Genomic DNA, 18,122 nt, shown 5'->3' with positions numbered 1-18,122 from the left:
AATCATTGCTGTTTTTATACATGTCTCACCTCTAAGTTGGTGTCTCTGGAACTGTGGCTGAGGTGAATACCTGATATTTTTGCCAACCAGCTTTCATCTATTCATCCTACTTCTGGGAACAGTGCCCTGAATTTCCTCTGGGACACCATCCCACCCCTGCTGTAAGCCCTGTTATTTTAGACCATCCGTTTCCAGACCACTGGGGTTGATGCAGGGATGGCCACAGGACCCAATTTAGACTGATGTCTACCAGGCCCAGGACTTTCAGTCATACTGTTAGAGGAAGAGAAATTCTCTTGGTTGGACTTGAACTCAGGAGGGCATTAGCCTGGAGCTGCTGAACATCACTGCAGCTTCCAAATGAGCCAGCCCTGCAGGTGTAAAGATGGAAACAAAGCAAAGTCTAAGTGACACTCTTTGAGCCCCTGGATCACACAGCTCTTGGACTTCTCAGTTATGTGGCTTAACCTTTTCCCTTTGGCTTAAATCAGTTTGAACAGGGAGTTTCTATCTGACAGCCCCAAGAGGCCTGATGCAGGATGGTGGTGTTTCCTTTCCTAACCACCTGGTTTTCTATGAGAACAATTCATTGATTCAACTCTAGAAGGATGGGAACCTACTGGAAAAGACTCCAACATGAACAGGATTCTCAGAAAGCAGGCAGGACCTGGCTTGGATCATCCATCAGCTCAGACAACAGAGACTCCAAGGCAGTCCCTCCTCTTGAGCCCTCAGGAATGGTCAACTTCAACCAGCTACCTTAAGTGTAGGGAAAACAAAATCCAGAAAGGTTAAGTGACTTGCCCCAAATGACTCAGCTAACATGCTGTCACCAGTTCCAACTGATCTCAGAATCCACACTCTTTTTCACTAGACCAGTGAAGGCACTAGTAGCTGCTGGATCATGGAGAGGGAAACAGGGCCTTCTGGGGGAACAAAGCAAGCCACAGTTACTGCTAGAGCCAACCAAATCTTTATTAGTCTCGGCAGCAGAACTAATGGAGCCCCCATTTACAGGGGAGCTTTAGTGGGCTAGTCTGGCTTCCAGGCAGGGATGTTAGCATTTCTATTGGTGATTGGGATAGAAAGGGGGAAGAGACTGGAAGGGGACCAAAGGGGGAGACTGGTGGACCACCTGAGGGCAGGCACAGATGGGGCTTCCTGGGCTGGTGTAGAGGTGGATCAGGCCCCAGAGGAGAACACTGCCATCTCATTCAGAATGAAGGATGAGACAAAGCCTGAGAGGGTGACAGTCACAGCTACAAAGAGAGGGCCGAGCTCCTGGTGTGAGAGGCATTTCTGGACGGAGGCAGCTTTCTAGGGCTAGAAGTCTCAAATAGAACTCACCTGTTCCCCAACCAGGGGTCCCCAGGTTCAGCTCAATTGTTATCATGGGTACCAGCCAGGAAGCTGTTTGTGGGAAGGATGGGACTTAACTCAGGGGTGTTTTAGGTATGGACGTGTCAATATTCACAAAACAGGCAATATATTCATTATAGATGCAATCATGAAACTTCCCTCCAGAGAAGGCTCACATCTCCCCTTTCACCTAGGAATCTCCTTAGCTTGAAGGCCCACCACGGTCTGATCCCAGCCTCCACCCCAGCCCAAATGAACTCCCATTTAATTCCTTGGACATGCCATGACGTTCACGGCTCTGCATACTTGCCAATAACTGTTCTTCCAGCCTACCTGTCTTGCTCCCTGCCCCACCTGTCCTTGTCAAAGGACTGATAACTCTTCAGCTTTTTCAAGTCCTTGTTTACTCCTGTTCTCCCCACCAGGACTTGAGCTCCCTAAGGAGAGAGCAGAGAGCCTGATTCATGTTGTGTCTACAGCGCCTGGGGAACTCGAAGCCAAATGAAGTCGTATTTGCTGTGCCCTGTTGTGTTTAGAGGAAATGTATCCATAAATGTCTATAACAGATTTTGGGGGTGTCTAGTGGTAGATGTGAAGACTTCAAGCGATGTTTGTACCTGTGATGATAGCTTCTTCCCATGTGGGGATTAAGGGTAGGGAGTGGGGGGAATGGTCCAAACCCGGAAGGAGCTAATGGAGAGGATAGGGCCAAAGTGGGACAGGGCTTGGATGGTAGAGGATGGGGTCCAGGAGGAAGAGGAGTCTAGCAATCCAAGCGCAGGGGTCAGTGCTCCGAGTCCCAGGGCTCAGAACCAGCAGGGCGACCACATGAGCGAGCCCAGCGCCGCCCCAGTGGCGGCTCCCGCAAGCATGCCCATGGCCAGAGGGGCGCCGGCGCTGTAGCAGGGATCCTCCCGCACTATCACGTGCGTCACGCCAGGACCTGCAGAGGGAGACAGCCCATGAGGATCAGCGACTTAGGAGGGAGTAGAGTGATCTTCGTACCCTTCCTGCATCACTCCAGCCCAACCCAGTGTAAGGCGCCGAACCCGCTCTCCTGCTCCCCAGTCAAAGAACAGATCTAGACGCGGGAAGAGCTCCACCCTACGGCTCCCAGGCCTTGGATCGGCTACGGATGTCCCGGAACCTACGGGTCCGCTACGGCAGGCTAGGGCGGAGCAGCGAGGAAACCCTGAGATCGCTAAGCACAACCACCAGGCGCCTAACGATGGGCATTCCCAACCGCCAGGCCCCAGAGCGGGGAGGAGGCAGCATTCCCGCAGTAGCCACCAGGGGCCGCTACCGGCTCAGGAATGGGTATTGCCGACCGCAGGGCTGAGGAGCCAGCCCAGAAGGGTGAGGTCAGCTCGAGACGAACGCTGGTTCCAGAGCTCTCCCAGTCTCAGGATGGAGAGGGGCTTGCGGAGAGTTCTGCCTGGGAAAATCCGTGCACGCTAAAAGGATGAAGCCTGGTCCGGACTTACGGACCGTGGGCTGGGCCTGGCGCTGAATCGGTGCTGGATCGAGGCAAGCCCCGGGGCACGCTGGAGACTTACCTGCGTAGGGCGGTCCGTAGTAGCTGCGGACATACGTGGCCTCGTGTGCATTGGGGGGCACCACCTCGTAGTAGTCTTGGTACGGGCTGTAGACGCGCACCTGGGGAATCCAACCACGTCAGGTGCCCAGGAACTCCCTGGCCCGGATTTGGTCCCCTACCCCCACGCCTGGCACAGGCCTCTCTGGGATCCATGGAGCCACCTCCCCAAGTTTAGAAATGGGCCTCCAGCCACTAGCAAGCTCTTGGAGAAAGGCCCTGCCCTCCCCACAAGGTCCACGGTCCTTGTCCTCTAAAACTTCTGCACTACATCCAGCTCCCAGTGACACCCATTCTCCAACTCTGGCCTCCCACCTAGCTCAAAAAATTCTCTATGGCTCCCAATTTCTCCTTATAGGTAGTCTAATATTTGCTAGCAGCTCTACAATAATGCCACTTGAAAGACCCAGCTCTACTAGTCACAAGGAGGGGAACATGGCCAAGCCCCAGGCCCAGGAAATAAACAGGGGTTGGGGAGGAAGGAAGGGAAAGGAAGGATAGGGATGAGAAGTAACTAAAATACAGTTATGCGTCTTTTAAACAACAGGGATACAGTCTGAGAAATGCGTCCTTAGGCAATTTTAGTTATGTGAATATCATAGAGTGTACTTACAAACAAACCTAGGTGGCACACACCTAGAGTATATGGTATATCCTATTGCTCCTACAAACCTGTTCAGCAGGCTACTGCCCTGAATACTGTAGGCAATTGTAACACAATGGTAAGTATTTGTTATCTAACTAATCATATATAAATGTAGAAAATGTAATGAATTGCCCTACGACATTATCATGGCTACATCACTAGGTGATAGGAAATTTTCAGCTCCATTATAATCTTATGGAACCACCTTTGTATATGTGGTCCATCATTGACCCAAAATTGTTAGGCTGCACTAGGCTGTAACGATTATTGAGCACCTACTATGTACCAGGTCCTGAAGGAAGTGATGACGTGTGTTACACCACCTCTAATCCTTAAAGCAGGTATTAGCTCCACATGACCATAGGGTTGGGGACTGAGGCTCAGAGAATGGTCAGTGTTCTCTCTGGAATGCATTCCCTGCCCTCCCCTCTCTCCCATTAGATTTTTGCCAACCCTTCAAAGCCTAGCTCAACGGTCACCCACTCCACTCCAGGAAGCTCTCCTGGTCTCAGGAAGAATTTTTTTTTTCCCTGAATTCTGTGGATCTTGCTTGTGCCTCTTGTTGCTATCCTTTCTCCTGGCCTTTCTTGCAGCCCAAATGTGAGCTGCTTGTAGACAAGGACTCTGATTTGTTTGTGTCACCAGCAGGGCCAAGTGCATACCAGGAACCAAGAACTATGTGCTGAATTAAATGGAAACTCCAAACCCCTCATTTTACCCATGGGGGAGCAGACCTGGAGAGGGGTCAGGATCCCCTTCTCTTCTGGATCTTTCCTCTTAGCCCCCTTCCACCCTGTATCTCTCTCTAACTGGGATTCACACCTCAACAGTCCAGCTCCCCTTAGAAGTCCAGGTGTCTCAAACTCCACTCATCTCAAGATGATTGCAACATTTCTCCATCTGCTAAAACTGTTGCTTTTCCCATAAATCTTTTTTTTTTTTTGAGACAGAGTTTCATTCTTGTTGTCCAGGCTGGAGTGCAATGGCATGGTATCAGCTCACTGCAACCTCCGCCTCCCGGGTTCAAGCGATTCTCCTGCCTCAGCCTCCCAGGTAACTGAGATTACAGGTTCCTGCCACCATGCCTGGCTAATTTTTCTATATTTTTAGTAGAGACAGGGTTTCACCATGTTGGCCAGGCTGGTCTTGAACTCCTGACCTCAGGTGATCTGCCCGCCTTGGCCTCCCAAAGTACCCAGCCCCATAAATGCTTCTCTCAGTACATGCCATCACCATGCACTCAAATCAAGAAAGGCTAGGCACAGCGGCTCGTGCCTGTAATCCCAGCACTTTGGGAGGCTGAGGCGGGAGGATTGCTTGAATGCAGGAGTTCAAGACCAGTCTGGGCAACATGGCAAGAACCTGTCTCTACAAAAAATTAAAAAATTAGCTGAGTGTGGTGATGCATGCCCGTGGGCCCAGCTATTTGGGAAACTGAGGCAGAAGGATCACTTGAGCCCAGGAGATCGAGGCTGCAGTGAGCAGTGTTTGCACCACTGCACTCCAGCCTGGGCAACAGAGGGAGATCCTGTCTCAAAAAAAAAAAAAAAAAAAGAAAGAAAGAAAAAGAAAGAAGGAAAGAAAGCAGGTTGTTGCCCTTGTCTTCACACATCTGCTTTCCACACATCAGCCACCAGGTCTCGTGATTTTATCTTCTAAATGTGTTCTTCTGCCCATTCTTTTGGCCAATTCCAAGATAATAGGCCTACTGGTTTTAGCAACTTGGAAGTTGTGAGTGACCTTGAAAAAACTTTTCAGAGGAGTTGCTGAGTAGGAAAAGCCAAGCTATGGAGGGTTGAAGAAAGGCTGAGAGGTGAAGGATGCAATCCCCATGTCATGACATCTCTTTCAAGAAGTTTGGTGGTAAGGGGAAGGTCTCCAAGCACACCTTGTGATTTCAAATCTCCATGCCATTTTCCTTTGCTAGGGATATGCTTCTCACCTCATTCAACCTGTCTTTCAGACTCAACTCAAGCATCACTCTCCCTGAACCTCAGGTTCTGTTGGGGTCCCATCTAGACACTCACAGCCCTTGGATGTGCCTGCATCACAGCACCGATCATGCTGTCTTCACGTTGTTTCCCTGTGTCTCTCCCATCAGACTTGGAGACGCCTTTGAGGGCAGAGACTGGGTCTAATCAGATCTGACTGGAACATGGCAGGTACCTAATAAATGTTTATTGAATTCATTCCAGTGAATCAAATACAGGGCCAGACTGGAACTAAGGTTGCCCAACTCTGAGTTCAGTTTCAAGTCAGGGAAAACATATAGTCCCAAGACAATGCAAGAGGCTCAGACAAGCAATGTTGTAGGTCAGTGAACTCTACGGTGCTCCCTCCCCATCAGTGATCCAACAGGGATTTCTGGTAGGCAGTGCCAAGATCCAGGCTCCAGGCCCAAAAGGGGTTGGAGGGATCTAAGCTCTCAGGTCCAATTTTATTGGTGGGGAAGTTGAGGTCCACAGCCTCCACCTTGCCCTGCTGCTACACAGTGAGCCAGTGGCCTTGGGAGGCCCTGGAGAGGGTGGAGCACCCCATATCCCTCTAGGGCACCTGTTTTTACTCTCCACGTCTGGGAGGCCCAGAAGTAAACTCCTATAAGTCACCTGGCAACAAATAGGGACAGCCCAGAGACCCATGGGCAGAACCTGAGGGTTTGAACCTGCCTCTCCCTCTCCAGAGGCCCAGCTACTTTGTGGGTACAACCAGTGTTGACCAATCAGGGGGTCACATGCAAATGACTCCCCTTAGCTGAGCTGTTGTGTTATTAGGTTTACAGTCTGTTAAATCCTAGTTTTTGACATCCCCACTTTAAACAAACTTGCATCCTAGTTTGGGCATGGAAAATACCTCAGAACGATGGGCTGGGAGTCCCAGACCTGCCATTGATGAGTTGAGTGACCCTGATCAAGTTAGGTAACCTCTCCAAGCCACTGAGGATCTAACAGTGCCACATCTATACAATTTGGTGGCCCAGGCACTTCTAGGCTTAGTGATTCTGCACATCAGAGTCATCAGGAGTCAATTTTTTTTTTTGAGATGGAGTCTTACTCTGTTGCCCAGGCTGGAGTGCAGTGGGGTGATCTTGGTTCACTGCAACCACGTCCGCCTCCTGAGTTCAAGCCATTCTCCTGCCTCAGCCTCCTGAGTATCTGAGATTACACCATGTCTTGCTAATTTTTGTACTTTTAGTAGAGATGGGGTTTCACCATGTTGGCTAGGCAGGTCTTGAACTCCTGACCTTGCAATCCGCCCGCCTCAGCCTCCCAAAGTTCTGGGATTATAGGTGTCAGCCACCAGGCCTGGCCAGGAGACAGGTTTAAACTACAGGTTTCCTAGGCCTAGGCCCCATGCCAGATTAAAACATCCAGAGGTGGAACATGAATACTTGTTATTAGTGCTTGTAAGTTCCTAAACAATCCTGATACATAGCCACACTGAGCACCACTGTGTAAGATGAGCTCAGAGTTGACTATAAGATCACAGGTACTCTCACTCAAGCCCCCTCCTGCCACCCACCCCATGCCAGGCCCTGTGCTGAGTTCTGGGGACAGAGAAAAGATTCAGGCCAGATCCTGCCTTCAAGAAACATTGAGGGTGAGGGGAGACAGACCTAGACTAAATTAGACTATGTAGTAGTATTGCTATAAAGGAAGTTTTTTACTCCCTCCTTCCTTCCTTTGCTCACTCAGTGAACATTCCCTGAGCCCCACTGTGTAAGAAGGGTCAGCATAGACTCCCCATCATCGAGCACTAATTGAGCATGTGCCATTTACCTAGCCTTGTGCTAAGTTCCATAGAGGCAACGCAATCAGGCCTCATTCTTGCCTTGGAGGAAGTTCTAGGCCTCATGGAAGACTACACAGACAGGAATAAACCAGCTCTGAAACCAGGCAGAATGAAGAAAGCACTAAGCCTCGGTGCCGCTAGGCTGAGGGAGGGAATGACGATGCCTAGTGGTCTAGGAAGTCCCCACTGAGTAGGTGGCAGGCAGCCTTTGAGGTGGGCCTTACAGGATGAGCATCAGTTTGTCAGGTGAATGAGGAAACTGAGGTCTTGTCAGCAGAGGGAACAGCATGTGCGAAGGCTGGCAGAGGGAAAAGGTCTGGTGTGGCTGGGGAAAGAGGGTACAGCAGAGCAGCTGGTTTGTGTCCTGTGGGTGATAGGGAGCCATGGAATATTTGTCACAGGGAAGGGATGGACTGGGCCTGGTTTTGGAGGCTCATCCTGGTGGCCAGTATGGAGGCAGGGAGGGCCGAGCCAGCACTTACCCAGATCCGCCTCTCAACCTTACAGGGGCTCCACGAGCGGGTCACACACCTGACCTTGGAGCAAACCCGGCGGCTCCTGGGAGGGACGGTGGCTCCAGCTGGGGCCTGCTCAAGCCACAGAAACCCAAGAAGGGGGAGGGAGGGAGGGAGTGTCAGAGGCCCTCTACACCTAAAGAGACTCAAGAGCTCTTTCCAGACCCTACCAGAGCCCTCCGCCAGCTGGGCTGTGGCAGGGAGCGTCCTCTTTCTCCTCAGCTCATGGTAACGGGGGAGGCTCAGAGAAGGCTGATGACTGCCAAAGTTACGCAGAAAAGAAGGACAAGTAGTCTCTTTCCAGAATTAGCCCACCATCCCCTATTTGATCCTGCTGGGGTTCCCAGTCTCCAGGGAGGACAGGGCGACTCCCATCTGTCCTCTAGCCCACCTGGTCCGCTTCACCCCAGCCTCGTCCCTAGCTGTGCCCCCAGGCCCTGTGTTCCCAGTAAAGCTGGTGTTAGGGGCTCCTGGAGCCTCCACCTGGAGTGAGGTATGAACTCCAGCATGTCGGAGGACAAAGGGCAGGTCATTCCCACACAGGCTACAGAGAGAAGCCCATAAACAGAGGTGAACACACAAAGACAGGTAGACACAGGCACAAATACACCCCGACTCTAGTAAGCCCGGGCACAGAAGGACGTGTATATGTGGAGTAGTGGGAGGTAGAATAGAGGCCGGGGCAGAGAGAAGGGTCAGCAGAGCCACAGGAGATGGACAGGCAGAGAAGGACGAGGCCGCTTCATAGAGTCACAGAGTGCAGACAGTCACCCTTGTCTCCCTCCCTCCGCCTCTCTTTGGTGGAACTGACTCGCCCCACATAAAGAGGCTTTGGAGCTCAGAGCCAGGGTAGCCTGACCTGGGTCCCTCCACCCTGCAGACTACTGCTGTAGCCTCCTTACTCCCAGCTTTCTCCAATTCACCCGCCACTTGGAAGCCTGAGTCTGCCCCCCAAAATCTGACCACAGCCCTCACTGCTGAATGCCCTTTATTGCTCCCTACAGGCCTCAGGGCAAGTCCATTTCTTCCAACTGGACTTTGAGGCCCATCATGAGCTGGCCCCGATGACCTCAGAGGTCATCTCTCCTGTTTCATTCGCCTCATGAATTGCTCTCCAGCCAGGCAGACTCTGGGCCCTTAGACTCATGCATATGTGCATACGCACTTGTGCACACACACATGTGCACACATCACTTCTCTGTCTCTGCTCATGCAGCTACTTCTGCAGATAACGCCCTCCTCTCAAAATCTCACTGACCTAGGTTCCATGATAGGCTTTTCCACTGACTTAAGAGTATAAGCTTTGGACAAGTCACCTCCCCTCTCTGAACCTCGGCTTCCTTATCTGTAAAATGGGACTAATAATACCAACCCCCACCCAGCTGCCCTGCCAGGGTTGTTGGAAGATGAAATGACGTCACTGCTGCCAGGGGCTTAGCATGATGCCTGGCGCTCAGGACGTGGATGCCTGAGGAGGTTTCTAAATGCATCCAGGTCTCCCCTGCTACTTCCCAACGGACTTTCTCTATAGGTGAGAGGGGGCTCCATTGTGCCATACAGAGAAAGAGCAAGCACAGATTCTGGAGTCAGGCAGATGGGGGTGGAGGCCAAGCTGGGCTTTGGGCGGCTCTTCAAACCGCCACTTCCATCAGTCACAAGCTCTGTTGACTCCATCTCCTAAATATGTCCTGTACTCATCAGCCTGTCTCCGCCAACAAGGCCTTAATCCAGATCTCCAGTCTGTTGCCCGGACACTGTCCCAGCCTCCTAAGTGGCCTCTGGGTGTCTGCAGTTACCCTCTATAATCCATTCCCTACCTACCAGCCAGACTATCTTTTTTTTTTCCCTTTTTTCTACAACAAAATTTCATAAACTGACAGACTACCCCCTTTTTTTTACATGCCCCAACGTTACAACAATTATCTTTTTAAAAATATAAATTGAACCTGATCTGATCATGCCATCCCTCTGTTCAAAAACTTGTCATGGCTCCCTGGTGCTCTTAGCAGAAACTAACATCCTTCACACAGCCCACAAGGCCTGGTCGTGCCAACCCTCCTTCCCTCCTTACCCACTCACTCCCTAAGCACCAGCCACCCCAGCTGTCCTTCTGTTCCTCAACTTGCCAAATGTCTTAACCTCTCTCAGAGCCTTTGCACATGCTGATCACTCTGCCTGGAATGCTGTGCCCTTTACCCCATCCCCACACCTTTCACCCAGTCAATTTCTGTTTATCCTTCAGTCCTCGGTTTAAGCCTTGCCTGAACTACCACCTGGATGAAAGGGCCAGACACTGCAAATCTCTGTCAGAGCTGTTATTACTATTGAAATGGAATAATTAATTAGTTGTTCCATGTCTGGCTTCTCACTAGGCTGAGTCCAGGTGGGCAGAGCCCATATCTCCTTGGTTCACCTCTGATCCCTGGCACTTGGCACAGCACCTGGCCCATAGTAGCAGCTCAGTAAATATTTGTTGTGCGGATGAATGAGCTTCAGTCTTATCATCTGCAGAGAGAGAACAATAACCCCAACTTCACAGGACTGTTGTGAGGAGCAGCTGGAATGATACCTGCACCACGCCTGGCACATAATAGTTGCTCAATAAAAGACAGTTCCTTTTCCCCAGCTCATGTGCCACTCCCTCCAGCAAATCTCCATGGAGGCTTCTCTTTCTCCTCTGAGCACCAATTGGCTCTCCCTTATCCTTTCCCACTTGGGACTCAGGCATCAGAGTTTGCAGAAACCTATTCACATAAGACTGAGAACTTCTGGCAGGTGGAGACCGAGTCTGAGTCACTCATGATTCCATGGCACATGGAGGTGGTGGGGAAAGGGGGAGAGAACGGGAGACTCACCGGGGCGGAGTTCGCCTCCAGCAGCGCTGTCTTCCATGCTCTGCAAAGCAAATCCCACCAGACCATGAGGAGGGAGTTTGGGGGTAGGTGAATTGGGCCCCCACATTTTAGACTTTCCTCTCCAACCCAGCCTCAAGCCCAAGTCTCTCATGAAAGGAGAGATCTCTTGTCTCCCTCAGGAAGACAAAAGTGACCCCTCCCCTGCCCAGTCACATGGATGGAGCACTAAGTTAGGCTAATTCATTCTTCTCGTCCCCTCTAGAAGTTCCAGTTTCCTCATCTATACAGTGGACGGTTGGGCTTGGGTGGTCTCTCAGGGGATGTCAGATTCTGACACTCTTGGGTGGGTGCTGTAGCCCAGTCCCCCTCCACATCCCAAATCTACAAACAAAACACTTCCCCAAAGCTCTGACCCCAGAGCCTCAGGAAGGCCCAGCAGACACGGGACAATGGGGCCTTTGTCGGTTGCCATGGCACCTGGCTGGGTTGGACAAGGCGGCTCTGTGCTGTCTGCCTGGAGCTCAGCTTCCCCCACTCCCACACACCCATCTCTTTCACTCTCCTCCAGCGCAAAGGCCATGTACCCCTTAGCCAGAGGGTAGGAAGGGACGGAATGTGAGCGAGCGGATGGTGCCTGAGAAGGACACACCCAGGCTGGCCGCGTGGATATGCATCTGACATTGGGGTGCCCCTGCCTGGGACGCAGCTGACTGCCTTTGTAGGCAGGTCCAGGGCTACCCCTCAGATCAGAGTCCCCCACCAGGGCATCTTCTAAGAAGGGAGCAAGGGTGCCACTAGGCTGCTCTGCTGCTTTGCATCACCCTCAGGTGAGGGCTCACCTCAGAGGCCGCTAAAGACCAGGAACCAGATACCTGAGGCAGGTGTGCACACCTCCCCCTCAGCAATCCTGAGTTCACTGTAGACCACATGTGTGCCATGCCAGTCACCACAGGCCCTTCAAATCCACTCCACCCACCTCCAATAAGACACCCTTGCTGACTGGCCTTAGTGCCCTCTTCCTACGGTCAGAGAACCAGAAGGCCCAATGAGAAGGGGGCACATGGTAACTTTCCCCGAGATTCCACCCCATCCTCTCCTGGGAGTGACTCACAGGGCATCATCCTTGGTCTCCGCACAGAGGTGCAGGCGGCCGCCTTCCCGTAGGTTCACAGTCAGCAGGCCATCTCGGCTCCGGCCCTCTGGGGGCTGCACATCTGGAAGCAGACACACATATATGGGTTTCCACAGGCACAAGCCCCAGGTCCCCCCAGTAAAGCAGGAACAGGAATAGGAATTGACTTCTCTGGGCTCTGTTTACTGGCCACTGCCAACCTCCTCTGATCCCATATACTCTCTGAGGGATTCCACTCTACGTTTCCAACCTTTCCAACCTTTCCATGCTGAGGCTTCCCTCAGCACACCTCCCAGTTACCCTGTTAGAACTGTGGCCTGGGCCTTGGTGGAGGAATGTGGAGATTTGCTGTGACTCTGGGCCACTTCGCTTCTCTGGGCCTCCTAATTTCATTTCGTCTTCATCCAGTACCGAGCGCCTGGAGGGCAGGAACTGTGCCTGGCTCACCTCTGAGACAGCACAGAGGAGAAAGGCACTAAAGGACTGATTTTTCTTTTCTTTTTTTTTTTTTTTTTTGAGACAGGGTCTAGCTCTGTCCCCCAGGCTGTAGTGCAGTGCCATGAACACTCACTGCAACCTCTGCCTCCCAGGCTCAAGCAATCCTCCCACCTGAGCCTCTTAAGTAGCTGGGACTACAGGCACACACTACCATGCCCGGCTAATTTTTGTTTGTTTTTGTTTTGGTAGAGATGCGGTTTTGCCATGTTGCCCAGGCTGGTCTTGAACTCTAGACTCAAGTAATCTACATGCCTCTCAAAGTACTGGGATCATAGCTTACTGCAGCCTTGAATTCCTGAGCTCAAGCAATTCTCCTGCCTCGGCCTCCCCAGTAGCCATATGTGACCGCATCTCACCAATTTTTTTTTTTTTTTTAAGAGACAGGGTCTCGCTGTGTTGGCCGGGCTGATCTAGAACTCCTGACCTCAAGTGATCCTCCCGCTTCAGCCACCCAAAGTGCTGAAATTACAGGCATGCGCCACCACACACAGCCAAGGACCTATTTCTTAACTCACACCAAACTGAATTGGAGTTGACAGAGGCTCAGAAGCAATGTCTGTGAAATGCCTCTGAAAGCTGCAAAAAGACTTCCAACAGCAAGTGTTCTCGGAGACAGCGGGAGGCTCTGCCCACAGTCACGGTGCCACAGAGGAAGGGGCTTCTGCTCACCATGGCACTCTTGGCCGATCTTTATGTCACGGACATTGAAGTGGATGAGCACACGGTCCTCCTCATCCTGCGCTGTCTCATCGTGGTAGTATCCCAGGGTCCCGTCCAGCCACAGGGCAAACCAGTTCCGCTTCCAGCGGCGGAGGATGGAGCCTGTACGATATTCCAGACGCACTAGGCAGGCTGATCCCAGAGCCTGCTGGGAATAGAAGCCCCAGACAGACTCCCAAGTCCCCTCAGCCTCAGTCCCTAGTGTTACAACCACCTTTTTCTTGTCTACCCCTGAAATGAGGGCAGGACCTCTTTCTGTCTTGTTCACCTCCTGCCTCCCATTGGGTCTGATGCATAGCAGAAGCTTGATACACGTGCTGAACAGGGAAATGAGTGACTGGGCCCATTACTTGGAAGCTTCTAAGGCCAAGCCCTAGGTCTCTTCAAGGGCAAAGACCTCTCCCTACCCTAAGCCTGCATCTTCTCTCTCTCTCTGTCTTTTGAGACAGGGTCTTGCTCTGTCACTCAGGCTGGAGTGCAGGGGCACAGGCATGGCTCACTGCAGCCTCAACCTCCTGGGCTCAAGTGATCCTCCCATCTCAGCCTCCCAAATAGCTGGAACATCAGGCACGCACCACTGCACCTGGCTAATTTTTAATTGGTAGGTATTCTTGGAGACAGTGGGTCTCACCATGTTGTCTAGGCTGGTATCAAACTCCCGGGCTCAAGTGATCCTCCCAACTCAGCCTCCTAAAGTGTTGGGATTACAGGCATGAGCCACTGTGCCTGGCCTCTTATCTCTCATCTCTGACTTGTGTGATGGTTATTTGTGTAGCATCTGCCTCCTGTACCACTCTGGGGGCTATGGCTCCCCACGCAGGTCCTGGCACCCAGGGAGACCTGGCTCAGTGTTTGCTGAACTAAATGAACTGAGAATGGACAGGGGTATGGGGCATGGGGCTGCTTGTCCCAGGGGTCCCCAGGATAGCTCTTGCTCAAGTCATGACTCTGGTCAGAGGTGGGTCTAGAAGCCCGAGACCGAGCTTCTGACATTTTGCAACTGGAAATCTTAACAGGGAAGGGCAAAGACATAAGAGAGCTTCTTAGGGCTTTGTGGATTCCAAAGCACAAAGGCATTTTTCACTTTGTTCTGTGCCTCGTTCTGTGTCCAGCCCGGGGTTGGGGGACTGTGGACACACAGAGGGTCAAACCCAGCCCCCCTGGGGTTAGGGGACTGTGGATACACAGAGGGTCAAACCCAGCCCCTGTCCTTGAGGAGTTCGCAGACTGGGGCCAGTCTGGGGTCAGGGAGTGGGGATACCCACAGATAGACAGTTCTGTTCTAAGGAGATCACTGTAAGGCGCCGTGAAAACCGAGGAGTGAGCCTCTAATCCAGCTTGACGCTACTGCAGGGGCAGGGGTGGGGGCCAGAGGAAAAGCCAGAGAAGGCTCCTCAGAGAGGGGCCCATCTGAAATGGGTCATGATGAACAAATAGAAGTTTAAACCATGTAGTCAGGAATGGGAAGGACCTTCAGGCAGAGGGAAGAGCATGGACAAACAAGGGAAGGATGAAAAGGTCCTGGTTTCTTGAGAGAAGTGTTCCCCGTGGCAAGCCCAGTAAGCCGCTTCCTTCACCCTGCCCCAGGACCAGGGGCCCAGGATCACTCACTCTGTCTCCACAGCCAGCCGCCCCTCACCAGGGCCATTTCTTCAAAAGGACTTTCCAGGGCGGAGTCAGGCGGGACCTGTCAGAGGAGCCACGGGAGACACAGGCCTCAGCAGCAGCTCCCTGGAAAGAAGCCCCCAGCCCTGCCGTCCCTGGGGAGCCACCCAGGAAACGTTTGAGGGAGGGTTAGTAAACAAGGGCCAGGCGGCCTCGGCCTCCTCCGCATTCTCTGCTCAGGAAGAGAATGGGAGCGCTGTCACTGTGGGGTCAGCAGGGCAGCCATTGGTGTGGGGTGGGGGTGGGGACCAGGAGCCTGGATTCCAGCCTCGGCTTCGTAACTTTGGCCATATCCCTCCTCCCTGGCCCTCTGTCCTGGTCTCAGTTTCTAGATCTGTAGAAGTGTGTCTGCGAGGCAGGCAGAGGCTGGAGGGAGGAGCTCTTGAAACATTAGAATATGCCTGACTAGCTCAGTCGGTGGAGCATGAGACTCTTAAAGTATTAGAAACCTTGGGATTCTGTAATGTGGAAGTGCAGAATATTAGAATCACGGCAATGGATGAGGGAAAGGCTCCCTCCTATTTGGACCCCACTAGAGCTGTTTACAAAGTGCTTCAAAGAGCAGTTCAACAGCAGCTGTGATGGACCGAGCACTCTGTCCGGGTACCCCCTCTCAGTGCTTTCATCCATTATCTCATTTAAGCCTCCCTGCAGTCCTTATTATTCCTATTTCAGAGATGGGGAAACGGGGGCCAGAAAGGTCCAGTCAGTTGCACGGGGCCACTTGATTAGTAAGCAATGGAGCCCAGACTCACACCCAGCAGTCCTGGCTTCAAACCGTTATGCCGGCAGGAGCTTTGAGAACTTCCGATACCAGGCCACACTCCGTAACAATTAAATCAGAATGTCTGAGGGCAGGAGGCAAGCCCTGGTACTCTTCAAAGATCCTCAGATGATTCCAATGTACAGCTAAGTTTGGACATCACCGCACATTCTACTCCCTCACCTTGTCCCCACTCTAACCCTGTTAGGAAGGGAATCTTTACTCCTGTTTTACAGATGGACAAACTGAGGGTTGGCAAATGACTCATCCATGTACGTGATGTAGCTTGCACTGGAATCCAGGTAGGTGCCCTCTGTTCCTGAGGGCGACTCACTTACCAGCGGGTGCCTCCGCCCCTCCCCCACCTGCTCACACCTGTTGCTGCGTAACAAGGGCTGGCACACCTGGGCTGGAAGGCCCAGCCTTGTCTGTTCCTCTTGCCGCTCCCTCCCCTCTCCACGGTCTTGACACAGATCAGACAAGAGGGTCAGGTGCAGACTCCTTTTCCAGCCCCTCCCCTTGATGCACCCACCTTGTCTACACTTGTTGCGGATGTTGCTGCCTAAGCGGCCGCTACTCGATGCTGCTGCCACCCAACCCGCTGCGCCTGCGCTTTGTGTGCCCCGGAGAGCCTGGGGCATTTCTCTCCTCCGGCAGCGCCTGAGAGCCCAGCTGCCCCCGGGCCCCGCCCTCCGGACCTGCCCACCCCAGGGAGGGGGAGTGACGTGAAGAGATGCTGACCCGAGGCGTACTGGGACTTGTAGTCTACCCCTGTAGAGCTGGGCAGAAGCAGCCCCGCCTGCAATTTTACTTTTCTATTAAGACATTTGTTCACTCATTTATCATGAAATACTTTTTCTTAAGAATCATTGAACTCAGTTCCTAGAAAAAAAGAAAAAGTAAAGTTGCAAGGAGAAGCCAAGCTCCTAGTTTTGCATGTTTTTTTGATGCTTCCCCTTTCCATCTCCAGCTTCCAGTCTAGTGAGGGAGATTACATGGAAACACACAATTGGAGCACAAGGTGTGATTTAACAATGGAAAAGATGAGCCTGACTTTTCTCAAGGGGTTCAGGAAGGCTTCCCAGAGGAGGCTGAAAGGGGCCTTGGAGGATGAGGGGCAGTTTCCTAGGCGACCCGAAATGTCCCCTATGAATACTGTCAGGATGTTGAAGAGTGCCCAGCATTTCCGTGTGTCTAGAACATAAAGCGCAGGGGTGGGGAGGGCATCGGGAGTGTCAGGCGATAGAGCTGCAGGGTTTGGAAAGAAATAGCACAGAGGCCTTGCATGACAGGCGGAGAGCTTGGATGTTAGGACGCAGCGACTGGAGCTGGGGGTGGGAGTTTCAAGATGAGGAGTGAGGTGTGTGATTAGGGGGTCGGAAAGGCCCCTCTAGGGCACAGTGAAGAATGGATTGGCGGGAGCCCACCTGGAGAAGGAAGACTTTCTGTATCTATCACCTCGGACTGTGATCATTTCCTTCAATAGCTCAGCCCCGCAAACCCTCACCTACCAGCAGCCACAGGATGTCATATTCAGAGACCAGAGGATATCAGGGCCTAAAAGACTTCTGTCCCGTCCCCTATGTGGCAAGGGTGCCCACCCTGCCCTGGGCCCTTCCTCCTGTCCCAGAGAACTCTTCCTTACCGGGGCTGCAGGGCTCATGGTTCCTGGGTGGCCAGGGCAGCATTTCCCAGAAGGCTCCCGCAGCGGGGCATTTCCCTGAGCGCCTTAGAGATAAGGGGATCAGGAAGGTGCTACCAAGTGGGAGGCTGGAGGGGGAGGCAAGGAGGGAGCGCACAGATCCCAAGGAAGGTCGCCCTCTTTCTCCAGGCTCCTCCCAGCCTTTCCAACTGATGGCTCTGACCCTAGGTTCACTAGACAAGTCATCCCTGATTCAGAAGTGGTCTTGGCTCAGCATCGCCGAGGTTCCCGGAGTGGAATCGGGGCGAGGTTGCGGGGCAGGACAGGAACGGGGCTGGTCCTCCTCCCTAGGTTGGGGGCGGGGCTACATCTTCATTCTTTGGCCTGGCAGGACAGCGCCCGTCACCCCAGTCCTGGCTGCGCAGTCTGGCTCTTTAAGCCTTCCTCTCTTGCTACTGAGTCTCTGTAATCCTGACCTCAAGCTACCCTCGCGCTTCGGCCCTTTGTGCGGTGCGTGCCCTGCTGAGGGATTCGCCATGGCCAATCCTATTAACCACTGAGTTCATCCCCTCTTAGCCGACTCAAGAATCAGCTCTCCCAAACCGCGTTTTCATCTCTGTGCCTTTAACTCACTCTCTGTCTGGTTCCTGGAACGTCCCAGTCCCAGCTTCTCCTAGCTAAATTTTCCACCTCCACAGTGGAAGGAAGAAAGGAAGAGTGGGAGGGGGAAAGAGGGAAGGAAAGAGATATGGAAGGAAGGAAAGACAGAAGGAGAAAAGAAGGGAGGGGAAAGGGGAAGGCAGGTAGGTAGGGCTGCAGCTGGCCTCGGAGGATCTGCGCCTGGGTCCTGCCCCGACCCAGCCTCTCTCCAGCTCTCCCTGCTCCCCTCCCCGATGGGCAGTGGGGCATCCTTCATGTTGAGGGGCGGGGATGGTGCAATCATC

General features: G+C 52.7%; 1 protein-coding gene across 2 annotated transcripts; it reads right to left on the bottom strand.

Annotated features, from left to right (window-relative positions):
- Nucleotides 1–957: 957 nt before the first annotated feature.
- PLEKHB1 (pleckstrin homology domain containing B1) lies at nucleotides 958–16,240 on the bottom strand. Of its 2 annotated transcripts, XM_001174808.6 has the most exons (8): nucleotides 16,069–16,094; nucleotides 14,720–14,795; nucleotides 13,058–13,210; nucleotides 11,870–11,972; nucleotides 10,759–10,798; nucleotides 7,871–7,975; nucleotides 2,916–3,015; nucleotides 962–2,302 (listed from the first exon to the last, which is right to left on the bottom strand). In XM_001174808.6, the coding sequence occupies exons 2-8, from the start codon at nucleotides 14,754–14,756 to the stop codon at nucleotides 2,166–2,168; spliced, it is 675 nt and encodes a 224-aa protein (XP_001174808.2). In that variant the 5' UTR covers nucleotides 14,757–14,795; nucleotides 16,069–16,094; the 3' UTR covers nucleotides 962–2,165. The 2 variants fall into 2 exon arrangements, with proteins under 2 accessions (XP_001174818.2, XP_001174808.2); XM_001174818.6 differs by lacking the exon at nucleotides 7,871–7,975 and having other exon boundaries at nucleotides 958–2,302; nucleotides 16,069–16,240.
- Between the last annotated feature and the right edge of the window lie 1,882 nt (nucleotides 16,241–18,122).

Source organism: Pan troglodytes, chromosome 9 (genome assembly GCF_028858775.2).
Source record: "Pan troglodytes isolate AG18354 chromosome 9, NHGRI_mPanTro3-v2.0_pri, whole genome shotgun sequence".
NCBI classification, from domain to species: Eukaryota; Metazoa; Chordata; class Mammalia; order Primates; family Hominidae; genus Pan; species Pan troglodytes.
Note: the sequence above shows the minus strand (reverse complement) of the source record. Positions and strands in the feature narration are given on the sequence as shown.